The 20,081-nt window shown below is 36.7% G+C and overlaps 1 protein-coding gene across 1 annotated transcript; it reads left to right on the top strand.

Moving 5' to 3' along the window:
* Positions 1-410: 410 nt before the first annotated feature.
* tmem125a (transmembrane protein 125a) lies at positions 411-14,267 on the top strand. Its single transcript, XM_073852336.1, has 3 exons — positions 411-643; positions 7,585-8,507; positions 13,117-14,267. The coding sequence occupies exon 3, from the start codon at positions 13,181-13,183 to the stop codon at positions 13,847-13,849; it is 669 nt and encodes a 222-aa protein (XP_073708437.1). The 5' UTR covers positions 411-643; positions 7,585-8,507; positions 13,117-13,180; the 3' UTR covers positions 13,850-14,267.
* Positions 14,268-20,081: the final 5,814 nt, after the last annotated feature.

Genomic DNA, 20,081 nt, shown 5'->3' with positions numbered 1-20,081 from the left:
GCCTATTTTGTTTAGAGATAAATTCGACTATTTCTGGAAATTCACGATTATTTTTAAAATCGAATAAAAATGTAGCCTGGGTGATCTATTCATAAACATTGGTCATGCTCGTTACAGGGTTTCCGGTTTTACAACAAACAGAGCAGGTAACTCCGCGACGATTTCCAGGTAGGAGCATGTTATCAAGCAGTGCTTGAAACGCGAAGCAGAATGAACGAACATTCAAGACATTGTTTAATGTTTTAATTTGGCGTCGTTTAACGTCAGACCTTTGGACTAGAAGCTTCTTATCGCTGCAGGTGTCCCGCTGGAGAGGAGCGGCGAGGTCACACACACACACACACACACAAACACGCACTCCCAGCTGAACTACAAGCTCCGCGATCAGAGTAGCAATGAGAGGAGAGACCACACCTCCGAGCGGAGGGCAAAAGTCTGGACTGAACGAGCAGTGCACCTGCAACGCCATTCGCAATGACAACCTGATATGGTCGGGATTACAGAGCGAGACTTACATTAAACTTGATATCTCTTTTAGCTGAGCGCGTTTCTCCTCTCAGACGGATTGGCTGTATTTTTCTGGCTGTGTGTTTTTGTGGCTGATGTGCTTCGGGATGGTGTGCTGCCTGCCAGCGCATCACAGGTAAGAACGGAAACGTTCTCATAGCACGTCTTCTTATTTATTTATTTTTTATTTTTTATTTTTTTAGGTTTAATAGAAATACATTTGATATGAGTAGAAAGAGTAGCTATAAGATAGGAGGATTCACACCTTCATCGAGCACCGCAGGATGTGTAAACTTTGTACTGGAGTTTTAGGACTTCCTTCTGTGAAGGTATTAGAAAGTGCCTTGCCTTTCACTTCTGGAAAATCATATACTGATGTGTAAAATCAGGGAAGGTAAGTATTTAAAACTGGGAGCTTTATAAACATACAATATTTATTGCTGCCTTTCAAATTGTGAAATTAAGGTCTATGGCAAGGAATCAATTAGGCTATAAAATAAGCAATATCACACAAACAAGAGTTCTACTCTATTAATATGTTGTTCTGGACAGTTAGTATTACAGTAGGACTGAAATGTGATGTTCAATATTGTTCAAAATGTAGCTAGTTTTTTTTTTTTTCTCTGCCAATGAAAATAGTTTTCAAAGTCATGTCATGAAATTGTCTTAAATACAGGCAAGCTGTGTTTTGCAGAATTACATCACTCCTAAAACAAAAGGGCTGCAATCTAACTCTATATAGGCATTTGGACTTTGCACACTAAATATATTATCCCCATATATTGTATGAGATATGTTTTCACCAGTGTTACAACATAAAAGCAGTATATTTCCTGTATCTACTGTATGTCAACAGCTTTATCAGTTAAAATATGAATATTTACTTACCCTATCTTTTATAATAAATAATGCATTTTAATACCCTTTTAACATTATAATAATTGCTTAATGCAATACTGAAACACAGTATTTTTGCTATTAATTTATACTATTTATAATAGTAATACTAATGAACAACATTTATTTCTTGGAGCAAGTCACAAATGTACTGTTTTGCAATTATGCAAAAAAAAAAAACATCCAGTACACAAGCCTTTTTCTTCTTTTTTGTCACATCTTATTAGAGTAACATTCTATTATGGTAAAAGCACAGTGATATTTCAGATATAAACATGAAACATAGTAGATGTCAGAGATATGGAGTATCGTTTTTACATGCTGCCATTGTGACCCTGGACCACAAAACCAGTTAGGTCAGTTTTTTGAAATTGAGATTTACACATCATCTGAAAGTTGAATAAATAAATAATGAATAATGATAAATGATTATTAATAAATAAGCTTTCAATTGATGTATGGTTTGTTAGGATAGGAAATTGTTTGGCAGAGATATAACTATTTGAATTTCTGGAATCTGAGGGTGCAAAAAAAAAAAAAAAAATCAAAATATTAAGAAAATCAATTTTAAAGTTGTCCAAATTCTTAGCAATGCATATTACTTATCAAAAATTAGGTTTTGATATATTTACAGTATGAAGTTTACAAAATATCTTCATGGAATATGATCTTTACTTGGCTATAGCTGCAAATATACCCATGCTGCTTATGGTTTTGTGGTTCAGGGTAGCATTTCTGATTATATTTCTGAGCTGGCCAAAATAAATCTTCCCTCAAATGACCAATGCTTGTATTCTTAACATATGCATATATAAACTTAAACAAATTTGTCCAGTATGTAGACATTTGGAACAAGGAAGTTATATAATTATCAGATAACACTTATTGTGGACACTGTGGTGTCCATGTCAAACATACTGTGGTTTAAAGAGTAACTCATTTAAGTCAAATAAAAGCAAAATACTAAAAGTGAGCTGCAGAACTGTAACAGTTCTATAACACCCTATAGTGAAAGAAAGCCAATGCCTCCCTTCTGTATAGTTAATCTTGTTCTGTATCATAAAAATAAAAGGGAAGCAAATTATTTTAATGCCATGGGTGCCCTTTCAATGCTGAGTGTGAACAGTGCTTTACAGTGACAGTGTAATAGTTTAGTGGAGAAAAGATAGTAATTAATCATGGTTATCTTCTTTCTACCCTTAAACCTTTGTTAATATGGTCTTTCGGCTACATTTGAGGTGTTGACAAAATCACATCATGGATATAAAATCTAATTTAAGAGGTTTTATGAAATTTTATTGTTTTATTGTTGGGTATGGACATAAACACACCCACAGCAATACATAACTGTAGCAATCATGTAGCCAAGACATTACAAAATAGGACAGCACAAACAAAAAGGTAAATGTCAAATAGTTCTATAAAAAGTACCATCACATTAACAAGGTATTCTTTGAAGTATCTTGGAGTGCCACGTAAATACAATGGTACTGTAGGTAAATATGGACTTTCAGTTCCATGGTAACACTATCTGATATCATTACTGTAGAATGGTTTCACTGGTACTTTTTATATATAGAATATCTTATTTAGAGTTATGATGGAGAGTTTTGACAAATGCATCTGCGTGAAATGAAAAGAATCTCGAATTTATGCTTCTAGGTGTTCCTTCCTCAAGCCCTCCTTGGAGATCCCTTATAAATACACAGATCTTAAAAACGCCAAGTGCATGACAGAACTCAGTAACATCCAAACATCCCAAGAGTTTATATATTCCAGAATATTCTGAGACAGACACAGCAAGTGAGAATGAAACCGTACCCTAAGAGTGAAGGAGCTGGTCCAGGTGTCTTAACCGGGCAGGTGTCTATGTCACAGATGGAGGTCAGGTCAGAGAAAATGGAGCTCAGTGGCTAAGCTGGATAGTCGCCCTTTTTTGTGTATTGCATTATGGATTATGTTCACATTTCTGCTGTCCTCCAGGCCAGAACTGAATATTCTGGATGCTGTCAGTGTTTTGAGAATGAAAGGGGGAGAGATAGGCAGGAAGAGAGGTAAACGTTTTTTCCTTTTGTCAGCAGTGTGGAGCTGGGTGGACGGGTCTGTTAATTGGTGATTTAATTAGTGCTTAATATTGCAGCTGTGCCCAAAACTGAAAAATCCACCACAGAATAGCAGTGAACACAGAACATGGTAGACCTTACCAGATGAAATAGCACCCTTAAGGCTGGAATACACTACATTTGAACACTAGGCATTGTGCACTTGCCCCAATAATTACCCCGTGATACTGGGGATCACATTCTTAACTACTGAGGATCACACAATACCAGTCTTTCACATTTTTTGGAACACAACAAACTGATGCAGAAACATGCACCTTGTTGCTAGGAGATGTGTGATAAATAAAAACATGTGATCTTAATATCGGCTCAAAATATCAAACGTGTTCAATATCCTCCAACTGGTTGGAATCATGTTGTAGGTCTGAAGCAAAATAGTCTCTGCCCATCATATGCTACATGATTTGTGAAATCTGTCAACCTATGTATGAAATGTAATATTTGCACAATATACTCCAACCTTAGGTTGGACACTAGTTTCTGACCATGCCTAGATTTTAGCCAGTTTCACAGAAAATTGAGTGGTGTATGATGGGCACACACTCTTAAAAATAAAGGTTCTTTATTGGCATCAATAGTTCTATGAAGAACCTTGAACATCCGTGGGACCTTTCAAATGCAGAAAAGATTCTTTATAGTCAAAACAAGGATATTTAGATTTTTAAAATGTTCTTCAAAATGGTTCTTTTAGAAACTGTTCACAAAAAGGTTCTTTTGGGTTCCTCTATGGAATCACTGCAAAAACACCATTTAGGAACCTTTATTTTTAGGAGTGCAGACTATGATTTTTTAGCTTCAGACTTTGATTCCATCCAGTTGAAACGTATCAAACATGTTCAATAATTTGAGGCGATCTGGGGCCTCACTGAGCCCTGAGCTGAGGCACGTTTCTGAGTGAGTTTTTTGTGTGACTTAAAAGTCTGGTAGTGTGTGCTCCTCAGCTGGTAAGTGTATGATGCCTAGTGTTCTACATTTTAAAAGTAGTGTATTCCAGCCTTCATACCAAAACTCTGCAGATTGGCCAACCTGATCGATGGCCAATCATGACGAAAACTTACCTGCGGCAACTTTTTCTCAAGAATGCGAAATACATATGTATGTTTTGTAACAAGAGTGCTAAAAGAGTGTTAGTTTTTTCCTCTGGAACAGATGAACGTACATATAGTACGTTTTATGTGACGTTAGTTTTGTACGTGTCACCACCGTTGGACTTGAATGGACTTGAAATGTCCGTTGAGTGGTGCTATAACTTTGAGATGTTTTTCAATCTCTCAGTCATGTATTTTATGGGATTCTTACCCAAGGATTCCGCATCCTAAGTCCAATTCCGTTCCTCTTATGTCTAGAAAGCGAAACATATGTAGATGTAATCATGTATGAAATCGATTACAATTAGTTATGAGATCAGCTAGAGATTGGCTCTGACTTTCAGCAACTAGCATCTTGACTGCAAAATGTGGAAAACATTGTGCAGTATATTCCAGCATTTACTGACATGCACAAAGGTTTCTAGAGAAATATGACTCGTGTCATGTTTCTGCACTATTTGCACACCCATAAAAGCCGTACCTGGTCTATTGTTGTCGAGTTAATCATACGTAGAGAACATTGAGATTTTGCGCAGAGTAAGATTGAGTAATCAGTCTTTATAATGTCATTTTGTGTTCTGTTTCCTCCTACGAATGTAGCGGTAAGCTGCAGTTAGGGTTTGGAATGAAAGAGTGTTCTTTAGAGGAAAGTGTGCTGATGGAAGGAGAGGATGTAATGACACCACTGAGTCTTGAAGTGAAATGATGGAATAAGGTACGTGGCATATGTTAACTTTTATGATGAAAAGAAAGAGCACTGGGAGAGGGAGCCGTGCTTTTCAAAAAGGCTATCCCTCCCCAGCCAACAGAACGGCAGTGCAACATAGGAGAAAAAAAAGAGACAGATAAGATAGATGCAGAAATTGAGTCAGAAACAGTGAGCATGTCTCTGTTGAAGTAACAAGAGATTAAGGGTGAAAAATCAAGAGTGGTTTATGCAGCTTAGAAGGCAGGGTCCAGGCCAGCTGCTGTTTGCGGTTTGTTCCTGAGGTTATGCCTGACAGTAACTTGAGCCATGTGTGCAGGCTGATAAAATGTGGATTAAGCAGGAAGGAGAGAGGGGCAGCAAGTAGCATGGCCATAACAACTCACTCTTGGCCCACCAGAATCCTAATCTTATATAAAACAGCTTGTGATACATTTCTTCCTTTTCAGGTATAGCACAACATAACTTATTTAATAGTAACAAGTGGAATTTAGACTAAAGCCTGTATGTGATACCATGAGCATTGTCTGTATTAATCTTAGGGGAATGTGTATTAACATATGAGCTAGAAAAACACTAAAATGTGATCTGTTCCAAAATGTAGCATAATGTACAGTATTCAAACAAATACAGTTGAAGTCAAAAGTTTACATACACCTTGCAGAATCTGACCTGAATAAGACATTCCACATGAAAGACGTTTACATAATCCTTTTCAAAAGTTTAAATATAATTGAATTAAAAACATTCTTACTACTGTGTTGTTACCTGAATGATCCACAGCTGTTTTTTTTACAGATAGTTGTCCGTTGATAGAGTCCCTTGTTCGTCCTGAACAATTAAACTGGCCGCTGTTCTTCAAACAAGTGCTTCAGGTCCCACAGATTATTTGTTTTTTTTCAGCATTTTTGTGTATTTGAATTGTTTCCAACAATAACTGTATGATTTTGAGATCCAACTTTTTAGGACAACTGAGGGACTCATATGTAACTATTACAGAAGGTTCAAACAATGCATTAAGTGCTGGGGGTGAAAACTTTTTTTAATTTGAAGATCAGAGTAAATTTAACTTATTTTGTCTTGTGTGGAACATGTAAGTATCTTCTGTAGCTTCTAAAGGGCAGTACTAAATGAAAAAATATGACATTTAGGCAAAATAAGAAAAATGTGCACATCCTCATTGCGTTCAAAAGTTTACACCACCGCCTTTTAATGCAATTTCTTTTTCCTTCTAAAGCATCAAGGAGCGTTTGAACCTTCTGTAATAGTTGCATATGAGTCCCTCAGTTGTCCTCAGTGTGAAAAGATGGATCTCACAATCATACAGTCATTATTGGAAAGGGTTCAAATACACAAAAATGCTGAAAAACCAAATAATCTATGGGACCTGAAGGACCTTTCTGAAGAACAGCAAGCAGTTTAACTGTTCAGGACAAACACAGAGCTTATGAACAACTATTACTGAACAAAAAAAAACACAGCTGTTGATCATTCAGGTACAAACACAGTATTAAAATCACACCCCAACATATGCAATAATGGCATGATATAATCGACCAATATATTAATTAATCATGATGATCAAATTCCTAATGCTTTTCACGTCTACATATTGATGTCAAAATGTGATGCCAAAGGGTCCTGACCAAGCATCAATATGTGAAGAATGTGTTAAAACTTAGTAATAGTAGAAGAATACTGTGAATTTTGACATACTAATCTTTTCACAATAAATTTGTATACATAGGATTTCACTCACTTCCTCCACCTTCTTGAATCTATGGGATACATTTAAGAGCATTATGGGGTTGATTACTCTGTAAAGAATACATGCAATGCTGACTAAGAATTTGGTCTATTTGATGTATCTTAGAAGGCAGTTCCCTTCTTTTATCATGGCATTTTTAAACACCTAAAATGGTTCCTCATAGGAGCTAATATATAGTGACCTTTTAACAAAGCTTCAGAATATATTCATATAACTTGGAAAAAATAGCTTTAAATTAAAAAAAAGAATATTCCATGACTTTTTTCTGGACATGTTCCATCCATTTCCACCTTGCCGCAAAGGTTTCTCTCACCTGAACCCTTCATATGGAAAAAGAAATCTCCAACCCTGTTCAGGTCTCCCTTCACAGCAGTTTCCTCCCTTAACAAGCAAAAGCAATTCATTAAACCCTGACGAATTAGACGTACTGCATATCCTTTACACATCCCCTTCACATCTAACTGTCAATTCTTTGCTTCCTTTGTCGCCACACAGATAGTGACCTGTCTCTTCCTGGCCAAGAGAAGGACTCAGAGACTTGCTCCATTGTCTTTGTCTAGCAACCAGGCAGAGAAGAGTATGCTAGACAAGGCATCAGCTGTTGTATGGTGACCGGAGACAAGACAAGAGCCTGCTTTATGAATGCTGCTTTTTCAGATACATCAGAGACCTGCAGTCACAGATACAACAGCGTACCGCTTGACTAGAGAATGAATGGCGCGCTTGGCCTGCCACAATGCTCAGCATTCACACCTGTCGGGAAAGATGCCGCTTGCTCTAAATCTTCAAGAAAACCACCAAACTTCAATAGCAAACAGCAACATGATCCAAGAAAGAGGAGGAGGTACACAGTCAGAATGCTTCTAATCCTGAACACCTCTGTCCTGGTTTGTGGATCACTCACACACTGACAGCCAGGGACATTTTGCCTATGAAATAACCTCAGAGAGACCTTGCAGGCAAACTGACTGTGGACTGTTTTTTAAATTGAGGGCTAAGTTGGATGCCTGTCCAGCCCCAAGGCTGCTACACTGACACATCAGGCATTTAGAAGGTTTTCCCTATGTCAGCCTAAAGGAATCTGACTACTAATAATTAGAAATGCTTTAAAACTAAGACTTACATCTGCTCAGCCTGGGTGTGTTCTTATAAATACACTTCGGAGTTTGGACTGCAGTGACATCACAAAACTAAAGCGTTGCGAATCAAAACCGAAAGTCAGTATATTTTTAGAAATGGCTTTTAAGTATAAGCTAAGGTGAAGGACACAAATAATAAGCTCAAGAAGTCCCAACCCTGAGGTGATATAGAATAATATCCTTGCTGTCTGGAAATAACTAAAAGTAAACATACCAGTGAATAATAAACTACTCACCTGCCACATGGAGAAACACTCTCATCACAGACATCTCTTTAGGGTGAGTACACATAAAGCAGACATCTAAGATCACATTCATTATATTTTCACAAAAGTGCTGAGATTCAAAAGGCTGATTAGATTAAGCAGATGGGATAGGATAGGTTGAACTTCAGCATCTCTATAGAGTTTTTTCACAATGCGTCATCATTCGGCCATATTGGCGGCACTGAATGTAAACAATGCCAACGAACTGAACGCAACTCGCATATTTTGTTGATTATTGCTGCTGAAAATGGTCAATTATTGTCATGTTTTGGGCTGTACTAATTGGTCACACTGGGAAAAACATTTGGAGTACTATAGACTGCCAAAAGTTATAATAAATCAAAGAGAAGAGTGCAAAAACTGTATTTGTGGTTGGCCAAATTGAACTAGGATTTCCAGTTCTTATCATTTCAGGTCAGGTAGGTGAAATATTAGGCTAATATCTTAATTAATACTGCTCATATGTATCTTTACCATCTATTAACTTTAGTTTGTCAAAATATTGCGCCCTTTCCTGCTTACTAAGTCCTATTCTATATGATTTAGCAGCTTCCACACATTTTTCCCATGGTTTAGACAGCATAAGTTAGCAGAACAACATATTCACTAGTACATTAACCATAAAATCCATGTTGTTGTTTACATCCGAGTATCGCCAATATGGCCACGCATCCGTTTAACTAACCAAACTGTCTCGTAAGTGCAAACCCTCTATAACATAACTGGGAAATGTAGGTGGTGCGGAAATTGTACAAAAAAATTATGAAAATGAGTGCTGTGTTTGTTATTTTTTGTCCTTATTATTAATTTTTATAGGGATAGATAGTTCACCCCAAATGAACATTCTATCAGCATTTACTCACCCTTATGTTGTTTCTATCCTGTTCGTTCTTGTCTGAAACACAAAATGGACAGTCATAATGCAACTTTCAGCTTCAGAAATGCCATAAAAGCATCATAAAGTGGTTCATATTAAGATATAATAACTTGTAACAGACCGAAAGCAAGTTGGTACTCACTAGGGCTGGAAAAATAAATCGATGCATCGCGAATTGAGAAATGTTTCTGCATCGTGGATTTCCCGAATGTATCACAGAACTCTTTCGAATCGATTTGAGCTTAGTTTTTAACAGCAGATGTTTTAGAGCACTGCATGCTTTAGAAACAGTCTTACTTTGCTTGCTTCCAATCCCTTACACACACTTGAACCTAAAATTATCATTAATAAAGTTTGAAAAGTTAGAAAGCGAATTACAATGGTGTTCACAGTCATAGATATATACAGTAGTGAACATTCGAAGTGGATCAAAACCTTTCATCAAATTTGTCCTAAAACCAAAAAGAATACCCGTTCTTATCTTAGGACAACTTTGATTAACTTTTTTGATCCACTTCGAATGTTGACTACTGTATAGGTAGATACCCCATTAGCATTATGCTGTTTAGGTAGGTTTTGATGCTGGGATGCTGGTTTTAGCTGGTTTAAAATAGTCCTTAGCTGGTCCCAAGCTGTTCCCTCCTGCTCTATTATTCTTATTCTTATTATTCTTTAAAATGTTCAAATATGGGTTTGGAATAACATGAAGGTGAGTAAATAATGACAGAATATTCATTTTGTGAACTACCCATTTGCAACACTTGTAATCTTAGCTTTGACTTCGGTGTTTTTGGTTTCATGGGCTTTCTTGTTTTTACTTTTCTCTCTTCATGCCTCACCTCAGTCACAGGATAGCAGTATGTTAGTGATATGAGACTCAGGTCTACAGGGACTTAATTATCAAAGCTTCACAAACGTACATGTACACAACCCCTAGGGCCACACGTGTGCGAGTGACTGGCTTTGAACAAATAATGTCACTGGTCCTGGATAAAGAGCAAAACAGTTTGCCTTGGTCTGTGATTATAATGTATGCAATGTAGTTTAGAAGCAGATGCAGCTTGCTGCAGCATTGCTGACTGTGAAGGCAAAGCCACTTACGGGATTGTAAAGACAAGCTGTCTGTCCTGCAACCTTGAGGGTCACCGGGACCACAGAGACAGGCCATTTGTAAAGGAATTAATGCCTGAGCCCCTGAGCAGAAGGGAAATTGTCTTCTCACACTACTTAAAATCTTTATTCTCTCTCTTCACGCATCCACATAATCGTCCCCAGCCACATTAACAGGCTTTAGACGAAACACAAGTGTTTCAATTAAACCTTGTGTTCATTGTTTGACCACATCATAAATTGATTTTAAGAACAGCTTTATAATTAAAGCAGTGTTTTAGCCATTAAGCAGCTTGGTCTGACTCCAAGATGCTGTTTTAAAACTCCACTGAATAATTTACATAATATTTGCAACATTTTCTTAAACTTTGCATATTTTGGGGAATGGGGAGAGTGATGCATTTCCTTGTTTTGCTCAGTGACATTGATGGCATTTGGCCCCTCAATTTTTCAAGACAAATTGAGCTAGTTTTAGATGGAACTTATAAAACGCATCCTTGATAATGATTTAGTCAGTCTAGTTGAGTCACAGATGATTTGTTTTGATAGAAAAAAGAAAACAAATATGATCCTGGCGCACAAAACCAGTCTTAAGTAGCACGGGTATATTTGTATTTTATATATATATTTTGTAAATTATCGATTTTAAGTAAGAGTATTAAGTAAGATATTAAGTAAAGATTATGTTCCATATTTTGTCAATTTCCTATCCTAAATGTATCAAAACTTAATTTTTGATTAGTAATATGCATTGCTAAGAACTTTATTTGGACAACTTTAAAGGCGATTTTCTCAATATTTAGATTTTCAAATAGCTGTATCTCAACCAAATATCGTCCTATCCAACTATCAACTTTAATGTATAAATAAAAAAAAGTACCCTTATGACTTGTTTTGTGGTCTAGACTCTAGAGGCACAAATTAGTGGAAACAGTAATTCAGAAACAGTACAAACTTCATCATTTTAAATAGAAAATAAATGTAATAATGCTAGAGTAAAGATAACAAAATAAATAGTTGTTGGACTGAATTCAATTTGTTTTTTGTAAGAAATATGTATGTTAATGTATATATAATATATACTGCCATTAAAAGGTTTGGAATCAGTAACATTTTTTTATGTTAAAATAGTGGTTTTCTATTTTAATATACTTTAAAATAGAATTTATTCAATGCAAAGCTTAATTTTCAGCATACTCCAGTCTTAAGTGTCACATGATCCTTCAGAATCTTTTTTTTTTTAAACCAAAACTTTTTCAGGATTCTTTTATGAATAAAACATTAATAAGAATAGTATTTATTTAAAATAGATATATTTTGTAACAATATACATTAACTTTCAAAGTTTGGGGTCAGTAAATTTTTTCTTTCTTTGAGAGAAATTAATACTTTATACTTTAAATAAATGCTGTTCTTTTTCATTTTTTATTTATCAAAGTATGACAGATAAAAAAATATTGATAATAAAACTAATAAATAATCATATTAAAATGATTTCTGAAGGATCGTGTGACACTGAAGACTGCAGTAATGGCTGATGAAAATTCAGGTTTGCATCTCAGAAATAAATACTTTAAAGTATATTAAAATAGAAAACTGTTTAAAATTGCAATAATATTTCATAATATTACGTTTTTTTTCTGTATTTTTGATCAAATAAATGCAACTTTGATGAGCATGAAAGACTTTAAATTTAAAAAATCTTGATCCCAAACTTGTGAATGACATACAATGAATCACCATACAATTTATAGTTTAAAACTACAATATAGTTTCAAATTTTCATAATTTCAATTTTATAATTTTTTTCTGCCATATTTAAAATTTGTAATATAATTACAATTATTTTTTTTCTTACTTTCATAATCAGTTATGTACACAAATTTACATCATTTAAAAAACGATTTGATTGACAACAGTAGTTCTAGAGGCAAAGTTGTCCGGAATGAGGAGTTCTGTCGAATATATGATACGAATATCCTGTGTATGTGCGAAAAACCACGCAATGCACAATCGTTTACACGCTTGAAAAACAAGATATCGCCCAACCAGTGGCCGATTACTTTCAAATTTCTCACAGACCTTTGGGGCCGTGAGTCAAACAGGCCCACCAAGTTTTGTTCCAATCGGCCTCTATTAACCTTTTCTATTAACCTAGGGCTAACTGACAAAAGTAGGTTTTGCAAAAAAATCCAAAATACCCAAACGTTTCGAATCCAGCGTGAGCCAAGGATTGCAACAAAAGACACTTGAGCCTGCGACTGACGGTTTAGGAGTTATGAGCAATTTCTGTCTTTTAATCGTTGTAGCGCCCCCATCAGGCCAATTGGGGTGAGCCTTGGTGACGTAGGTGGTGTGAGTACTATCATCCCTCCAAGTTTCAAGTCTCTACGACTTACGGTTTGGTCTGCACGATCATGTGGAGATTGCTGATCCGTGACTATTCTAACAATTACAATACAGTTTCAATGTAAAAAATGTTGAATATTCAGTTATGAACTATGAAATATACTGGCTCATCTGCCAGTAAAAAATGCCCTTTTTTTAAATCATTAATTGAACAAGATTTTTTACAATGTATATTTTGTCAACTGCACACATGGCATCATCTTAATTTCCCACTTGTTTTCTCCAGGAACTCTAACCAGGTGTCCTCTCACAGCTGGGACCCGTCTTGAGCACCATTAGCAGCGAACATCATGTCAGAGCTGGAGGACTATTCCCCTCCTCGGGGCAACCTTCATCCCGACCCAGCTCGCATCCAGCAGAACCTCCTAGAGGAGCAGGTGGAGCTCTGGTGGTTCAGCGAGCCCCGCAAATCCTTACTATGCTACTGTGCTTCAGTGGTGTTGATCTTAGGCTGTGGCCTGGGCGGTGTAGGCCTCCTTTCCACCACCACCAGCCTTTCCAGCGAGTGGCGACTGGGTGCAGGAACTGCTCTTTGCCTTCTAGCTCTGGCCGTCCTCCTCAAGCAGCTGCTGAGTTCTGCTGTCCAGGACATGAACTGCGTGCGTAGCAGGCGCCGGATCAACATGCTAAAAAGTGGAGGTTTATCTGACGTCCTCATCATGTTGATCACAGGGATCTCTTTGCTCATTTGTGGAGCTGTCCTGCTGGATGTGGCCCTGTCCTACCACATGCCCAAACCTGGGAAGGCACTGAATGATATGTACATATCTGGGATGGTGATGCTGGTGGGTGGGAGTTTTACAGTGTTAGCGGTCGGGATTTACACAGCAGTGGTTTTCCTCGTAGAGAGGTCGGGACCGGGACAGAGACGGTGGGAGAGGACTGTGGGGATCTTCAGCATTTCAGGCCAGATGCAGGCAAGGAGAGAGACTGCTTCGAGTCTGGCTCATCTGATATAACTGTGACTGCGTAATAAATATGACGAACAGGAACTGAGATGAAAAAACAACACTCTGAATGATACTTTGCACCCATTAAACTAGGCACAAATCACATGTGACATTTACAATTGCATTTTGATTCTTACTTTGGCTCAAGAATCCAGGTATTAAACATTTGAGAATTTAAGCACAAACATTTATCTTTACATGTGTCTCTCCAATAAAGTACAGTTAAAAGTACTGAAAAAGCACAAAAGTAATTTAAAGTTTGATCTTAGGTAAAACATACTGCTTTATCTCCAGCGCTATTGGACAGCTACAATATGTGCATGTCCTTGACTGCTTTATTTATGTGGAAAATGGTGAGCATACCAAGATTTGAATTCACGTGTGTGTGAATTTACACTACAAATAAAGATCAGAATGTCAATCTGCAGGATGAAAAATGTTTTGATTTTATTGGTGTTTGTGTGTTTTTTGTAAATGTTTCTAATGAAAAGAAGCTATTTTTCTTATAGAAACATAGTGAAGCTGATCTGGTATATGCACGGGTATTTTGCTCTGGAGAGCTTATGAAAAACATTCACAAACAGATGGAGATAAACAGATGGCAGGTTGTAGCCATTTAGTGGAAATCTATTTCAGTTTGTACGCATAATAAACAAACATTCAGGCTCTGCCTTGACAAGTTTGGAGAAATTACTTGGGAAAAGCAGGCAGCAACATAAAATGGTGGACACACTTCATATATATGTGAATGTCAGTGCATTTTATAGCCGAATATCAAACCAAGTGGGATTTAAAAACATCTCAATCACACTTTTCACACAAAATATTTGGCAAAAATAGGTTTATAAGGTTTTAAACACCCACCTTCGTTGACTATGCCTGTATCCGAAATCGCCCCCTATACCCTATTCACTATTCACAGTTCACTTGAAGGAGTGAATGAAAACGAGTTTGTGAATTCGGAAGGACTGCCGCTTTTGCTTGCTGTGTAATAACAAAGACTATAGAATACCAAAGACATGCTAGGGTTGCCACCCGTCCCTTAAAATACGGAATCGTCCCGTATTTGAGAATGAAATTGCGCGTCCCGTTTTGAATCAATACGGGACGGGTTTTGTCCCGTATTTTTTATATATTTTTTTTAAAGCAGCGTCTCATGCAAATAATCACTGCGGTAAAGCAAACCGCGGTTCAGAAAAACACGGTCAAGCCAGCCGCGATTGATTTTAAGTGTGCGTGCATATTACAGTGATTACGGTAGTTTCAGAAACAACACAGAGAGAACGCGCTTGCAGAGCGCTTTTCATTTAGACGCCCAGGACTGAGAGATAATACTACAAAATGCTCGTGAATTTTTACTTACTTATTTATTTGCATTTCTGCTTTAATATCCGTTTTATTTATTGGTGTACTTGACGATTCTTTTCTGAGAAATGGGACATTATTAGACTTTAGAGTCTAATAAGTAGAAAAAAACAATGATCAGTTCTTATTCAGGACGGCCCATATTATATGCAAAACTCATATGAAACCTTTTTACTGCAACATTTTTGAGATATGCGACATTATTACATTTTAACGGGGTATATAGACCCCATTTCTAAAAAGTAGAAAAAAAAAACAGTGATCAGTTCTTATTCAGGACGTCCCATATTATATGCACAACTCATATGAAACCTTTTTACGGCAGCATTTTTGAGATATGGGACATGATTACATTTTAACGGGGTATATAGACCCCATTTCTAAAAAGTAGAAAAAAAAACAATGATCAGTTCTTATTCAGGACGTCCCATATTATATGCACAACTCATACCTTTTTACTGCAGCATTTTTGAGATGACCCCCCCCCCCCCAGCCCCCATCCAACCCCCCCTCCCCCTCCCCCTCCCGAATGCGTCCCTTATTTTTGGGTATTAAAAGTGGTAACCCTACATGTCACTCATGTAGTTTTGAATGGGGAACAATGAAATGGTCATCATGGCCGCGAAGTGAAAGAGCCAATCGTTGATTAGTAAAGTCACCGCGTCACTGCATCTGCCGTTAGAAGTCCCGGTTGCGACATGCGTTCAGTACTGCGCATGTGCACTGGCTCATCTAGCCGGAAAAATAAGCGTTTTTTTAACGCTATTCAAGCACAAGGAACTATATTTATGAGGCAGTTCTTGTTGGATTTCTTTGGAGATTTCAAATATGAAATTTAATCGTAAATTTGGCGAACAGTTTTGGAGAATTTGATGTTTCCCCATTCAAAGAGATAGGACCTGCACTTTGATGCCCGAGAGGCGTTTCAAAGATGGCCGCCGAGTGACATGACTTGTCTTAAAAGGACTTTGGTAATAATCATTTGAAAGGGGCAGTTCCAGTAGTAAGATTAAGGGATTTATCTTGAACTCTGTCACGGAAATTAGGTATGAATCCTAGTTAAACAATTTAATAATCAATTTACAACGAACTTGTACCTGTATTGTAGGGTTGCCACCCGTCCCTTAAAATACGGAATCGTCCCGTATTTGAGAATGAAATTGCGCGTCCCGTTTTGAATCAATACGGGACGGGTTTTGTCCCGTATTTTTTATAATATTTTTAAAGCAGCGTCTCATGCAAATAATCACTGCGGTAAAGCCAGCCGCGGTTCAGAAAAACACGGTCAAGCCAGCCGCGATTGATTTTAAGTGTGCGCGCATATTACAGTGATGGTAGTTTCAGAAACAACACAGAGAGAACGCGCTTGCAGAGCGCTTTTCATTTAGACGCTCAGGACTGAGAGATAATACTACAAAGTGCTCGTGAATTTTTACTTACTTATTTATTTGCATTTCTGCTTTAATGTCCGTTTTATTTATTGGTGTACTTGACGGTTCTTTTCTGAGAAATGTGACATTATTAGACTTTAGAGTCTAATCAGTAGAAAAAACAAAACAATGATCAGTTCTTATTCAGGACGTCCCATATTATATGCACAACTCACATGAACACCCCCCCCCCCCCCCCCCCCGCGAATGCGTCCCTTATTTTTGGGTATTAAAAGTGGTAACCCTAATTGTACGCTGTAGTACGCCATGGACGAGCGCGTTGTAAAATGAACGGATAGATGATTCAGTTGCGGGCGCCATCCTCTGGTGAGACGCGGGAATTTAATCGACGCACGACTCTCACAGTGCATTATGGGTTATCTCTAGACTGAAGGTGCGTTCCGATCGACAGGGTCCCTACGCAGTGTTCACTGCTCCCTACTCCCTTAGCACGGTATATCCGTTGAAGTGGACTTCATAATCGCTCATTTGGAATGCCCTGGAACGTCATCAAAGCAAATCAACGGCAGGGACACGCAGATTATGATATAACATAAATAAATATTGTAATTTATCTTATTTTCAAATTTAAATACATATAAAATACATATAAACGTATGTATCTAATAAATATAGTCAAAATGTATATGTTTAGACGTTAACAGATGAACAGATTGTGGTCTTATCTCGCACACTTTCTTTCCCACACACAGCCTGTATTTAACTATCCTGTGGTTAAATAAAACAAGACAGAGCCTCACCTCGCCGGTTTTACTTTCATTTATACAATATGCAAATATACCATGCATCGCCATAACCATTCATAAACACTCTAATTTGTATAATAGTAATAACAACATGTATTGCAACCGCTCCATTTCAGAGCCTTTAAAAAACTTCAACGGCTCTGCTCCATCATTACTTCTAACTAGGGACTCCGCTTCGCGTCGGGCGGTTATTAGCCTCCACGTCGTGCATTTAAAATCCTTTAATGCACGGCAAACCGTTGATTATCCCTTACATAAATCACTGGTTCAACCGCAATGTTATGAAGCTACAAGAATACTTTTTGTATTCTGCACTCTTGAATTTCATCAAAAATATCTTAATTTGTGTCCTGAAGATGAACAAAGGTCTTACGGGTTTGGAGCAACATTAGGGTGAGTAATTAATGACTGAATTTTCATTTTTGCGTGAACTATCCCATTAAGGGGAACAGGGGCTACATCCACATTAATCTAGATTAATCTTAAAATGCATATTTTTCTAAAATTTTGCCTTATGTCCATCACTTTTTGTACAATGAAAACTGACCTCTTTATAAGGTTCCACTAGCACTGTTGTGCCTGCTATTCACTTTCATAGTGTTACTAAAGATGTTACTTTGTACCATCTTTATATTTTATTCCTGCAAAGATGACAGAATATTTATTCGCATTTGCTGTCCTGTGGCAAAACAAGATGACAGGTGTGTTTTAGACCATGAAATGGCTGTTGTGACGTTGACGCAACAGTGAGTATGATCGTGTGTAGAACAGCATTTTAATTTTATTATGTCTAGTCTCTCTGTATCATCTTAGTGAGTGTTTAAAGACACTTTAAGTATGTGCAGCAGATTTTAGTGTTTACACACATGCCAGTGTGGATCAACTTCTAGAAAAGGCTTGAAAATGTTAGTATGGATGGAGTATATTCTGATTAGTGTGGACGTACCCTGACGTGCATCACAAACATCCACTAAAATTATCCTGGAGTAAGATGAATAAAACTCATTGCAAAAATGGCTCAGTGAACTTTTGAGGAAAGGCCAAGCATATTTGATTGCAGATGCCACTTGGATTGTTATTTAGTTTTATATGCACTGACATTCACGCATTGTGGCTTAGGTGTCCAAATATTTTTGGGGGCCACCATAGACTGAATTTTATGGAAACCTGTTTCTGCCACTGAATAAAAATAAAAACGGTAATTGTGACTTTTTTCTCACAATTCAGACTTTTCTCACAACTGCGTGATATAAACTCGCAATTCTGGCAGAATTGTGAGATATAAACTCGCAATTGCAAGTTATAAAGTCAGAATTGTGAGATATATACTTTCAATTCTAAGAAAAATAAAGTGAGAATTGTGTGATATAAATTCGCAATTGCGAGTTATAAAGTCAGAATTGTGAGATATAAACTTGCAATTGTGAGAAAAAAAAGTGTTTATATTTCACAATTCAGAGAAAAAAGTCATTTGCAATAAAAAACAGAATTTATAGTTTATAACTCGCAATTCTGACTTCATAACTCGCAGTTGTGAGTTTATTTCACAATTCTGTAACAAAAAGTCAGGATTCTAAAATAAAAAGTCAATGGTGAGTTATAAAGTCAGAAATTTGAGATGTATACTCGCAATTCTGAAAAATTCTGAAAGTCAGAATTGCGTGATATAAACTCTCTCAGAATTGTGAGATATAAACTTGCAATTCTGAGAACATATCAGTCTTTTTTCCCCCTCAAAATTGGATTTAATTGGACAATTGCAAGTTTATATCTGTAAGTTTATCTCACAATTCGGAAAAAAAGTCAGAATTGCAAGAAAACCCAGAATTGTTGAGTTACAAACTCACAATTTTGAGAAATAAGACATAATTGTGAGAAAAAAAGTCAGAATTACCAGTTACTAACTCGCAATTGTGACAGAAAAAAAGTCAGAATTGCAAGAAAACCCAGAATTGTTGAGTTACAAACTCACAATTTTGAGAAATAAGACATAATTGTGAGAAAAAAGTCAGAATTACGAGTTACTAACTCGCAATTGTGACAGAAAAAAAGTCAGAATTGTGAGTTTATATTTTGCAATTTTGACTTTATAACTCGCTATTGCGAGTTTTTTATCAACGCAGAATTGTGAGATAAAAAGTCACAATAACCTTTTTTATTTATATTCAGTAAAAAAGGTGATACAAACTTGCAATTCTGCCTTTTTTTCAGAATTTTGAGATATAAACTTGCAATTGTGAGTTATAAAGTCCAATTTTGAGGGGAAAAAAGACTGATATGTTCTCAGAATTGCAAGTTCATATCTTAAAATACATTTGCGAGTAATAAAGTCAGAAATGTGAGATACATTCCTGCATTTCTGAGAAATAAAGTCACAATTGTGATATAAACTCACAATTGAGAGTTATCAAGTCAGAATTGCAAGTTTATATTTTTGAAAATTCTACAAAAAAGAGAGTGAATTACCAGATATAAACTTGCAATTGCAAGAAAAAAGTCAGAATTGTGAGTTAAAATTGTGTAATACAAACTTACAATTCTGGCTTTTTTCAGAATTATGAGATACAAACTGGCAATTGCGAGTTATAAAGTCAGAAATGTAAGATACATACTTGCAATTCTGAGAACATAGTTTTTTTCCCCCTCAAAATTGGACTTTATAACTCACAATTGCAAGTG

This window comes from Garra rufa, chromosome 12 (assembly GCF_049309525.1).
Source record: "Garra rufa chromosome 12, GarRuf1.0, whole genome shotgun sequence".
Lineage (NCBI taxonomy): Eukaryota > Metazoa > Chordata > Actinopteri > Cypriniformes > Cyprinidae > Garra > Garra rufa.
Note: the sequence above shows the minus strand (reverse complement) of the source record. Positions and strands in the feature narration are given on the sequence as shown.

Coding starts and splice junctions, on each gene's coding strand:
- tmem125a (XM_073852336.1), top strand. CDS start 13,181: ATGTCAGAGCTGGAGGACTATTCCCCTCCTCGGGGCAACCTTCATCCC.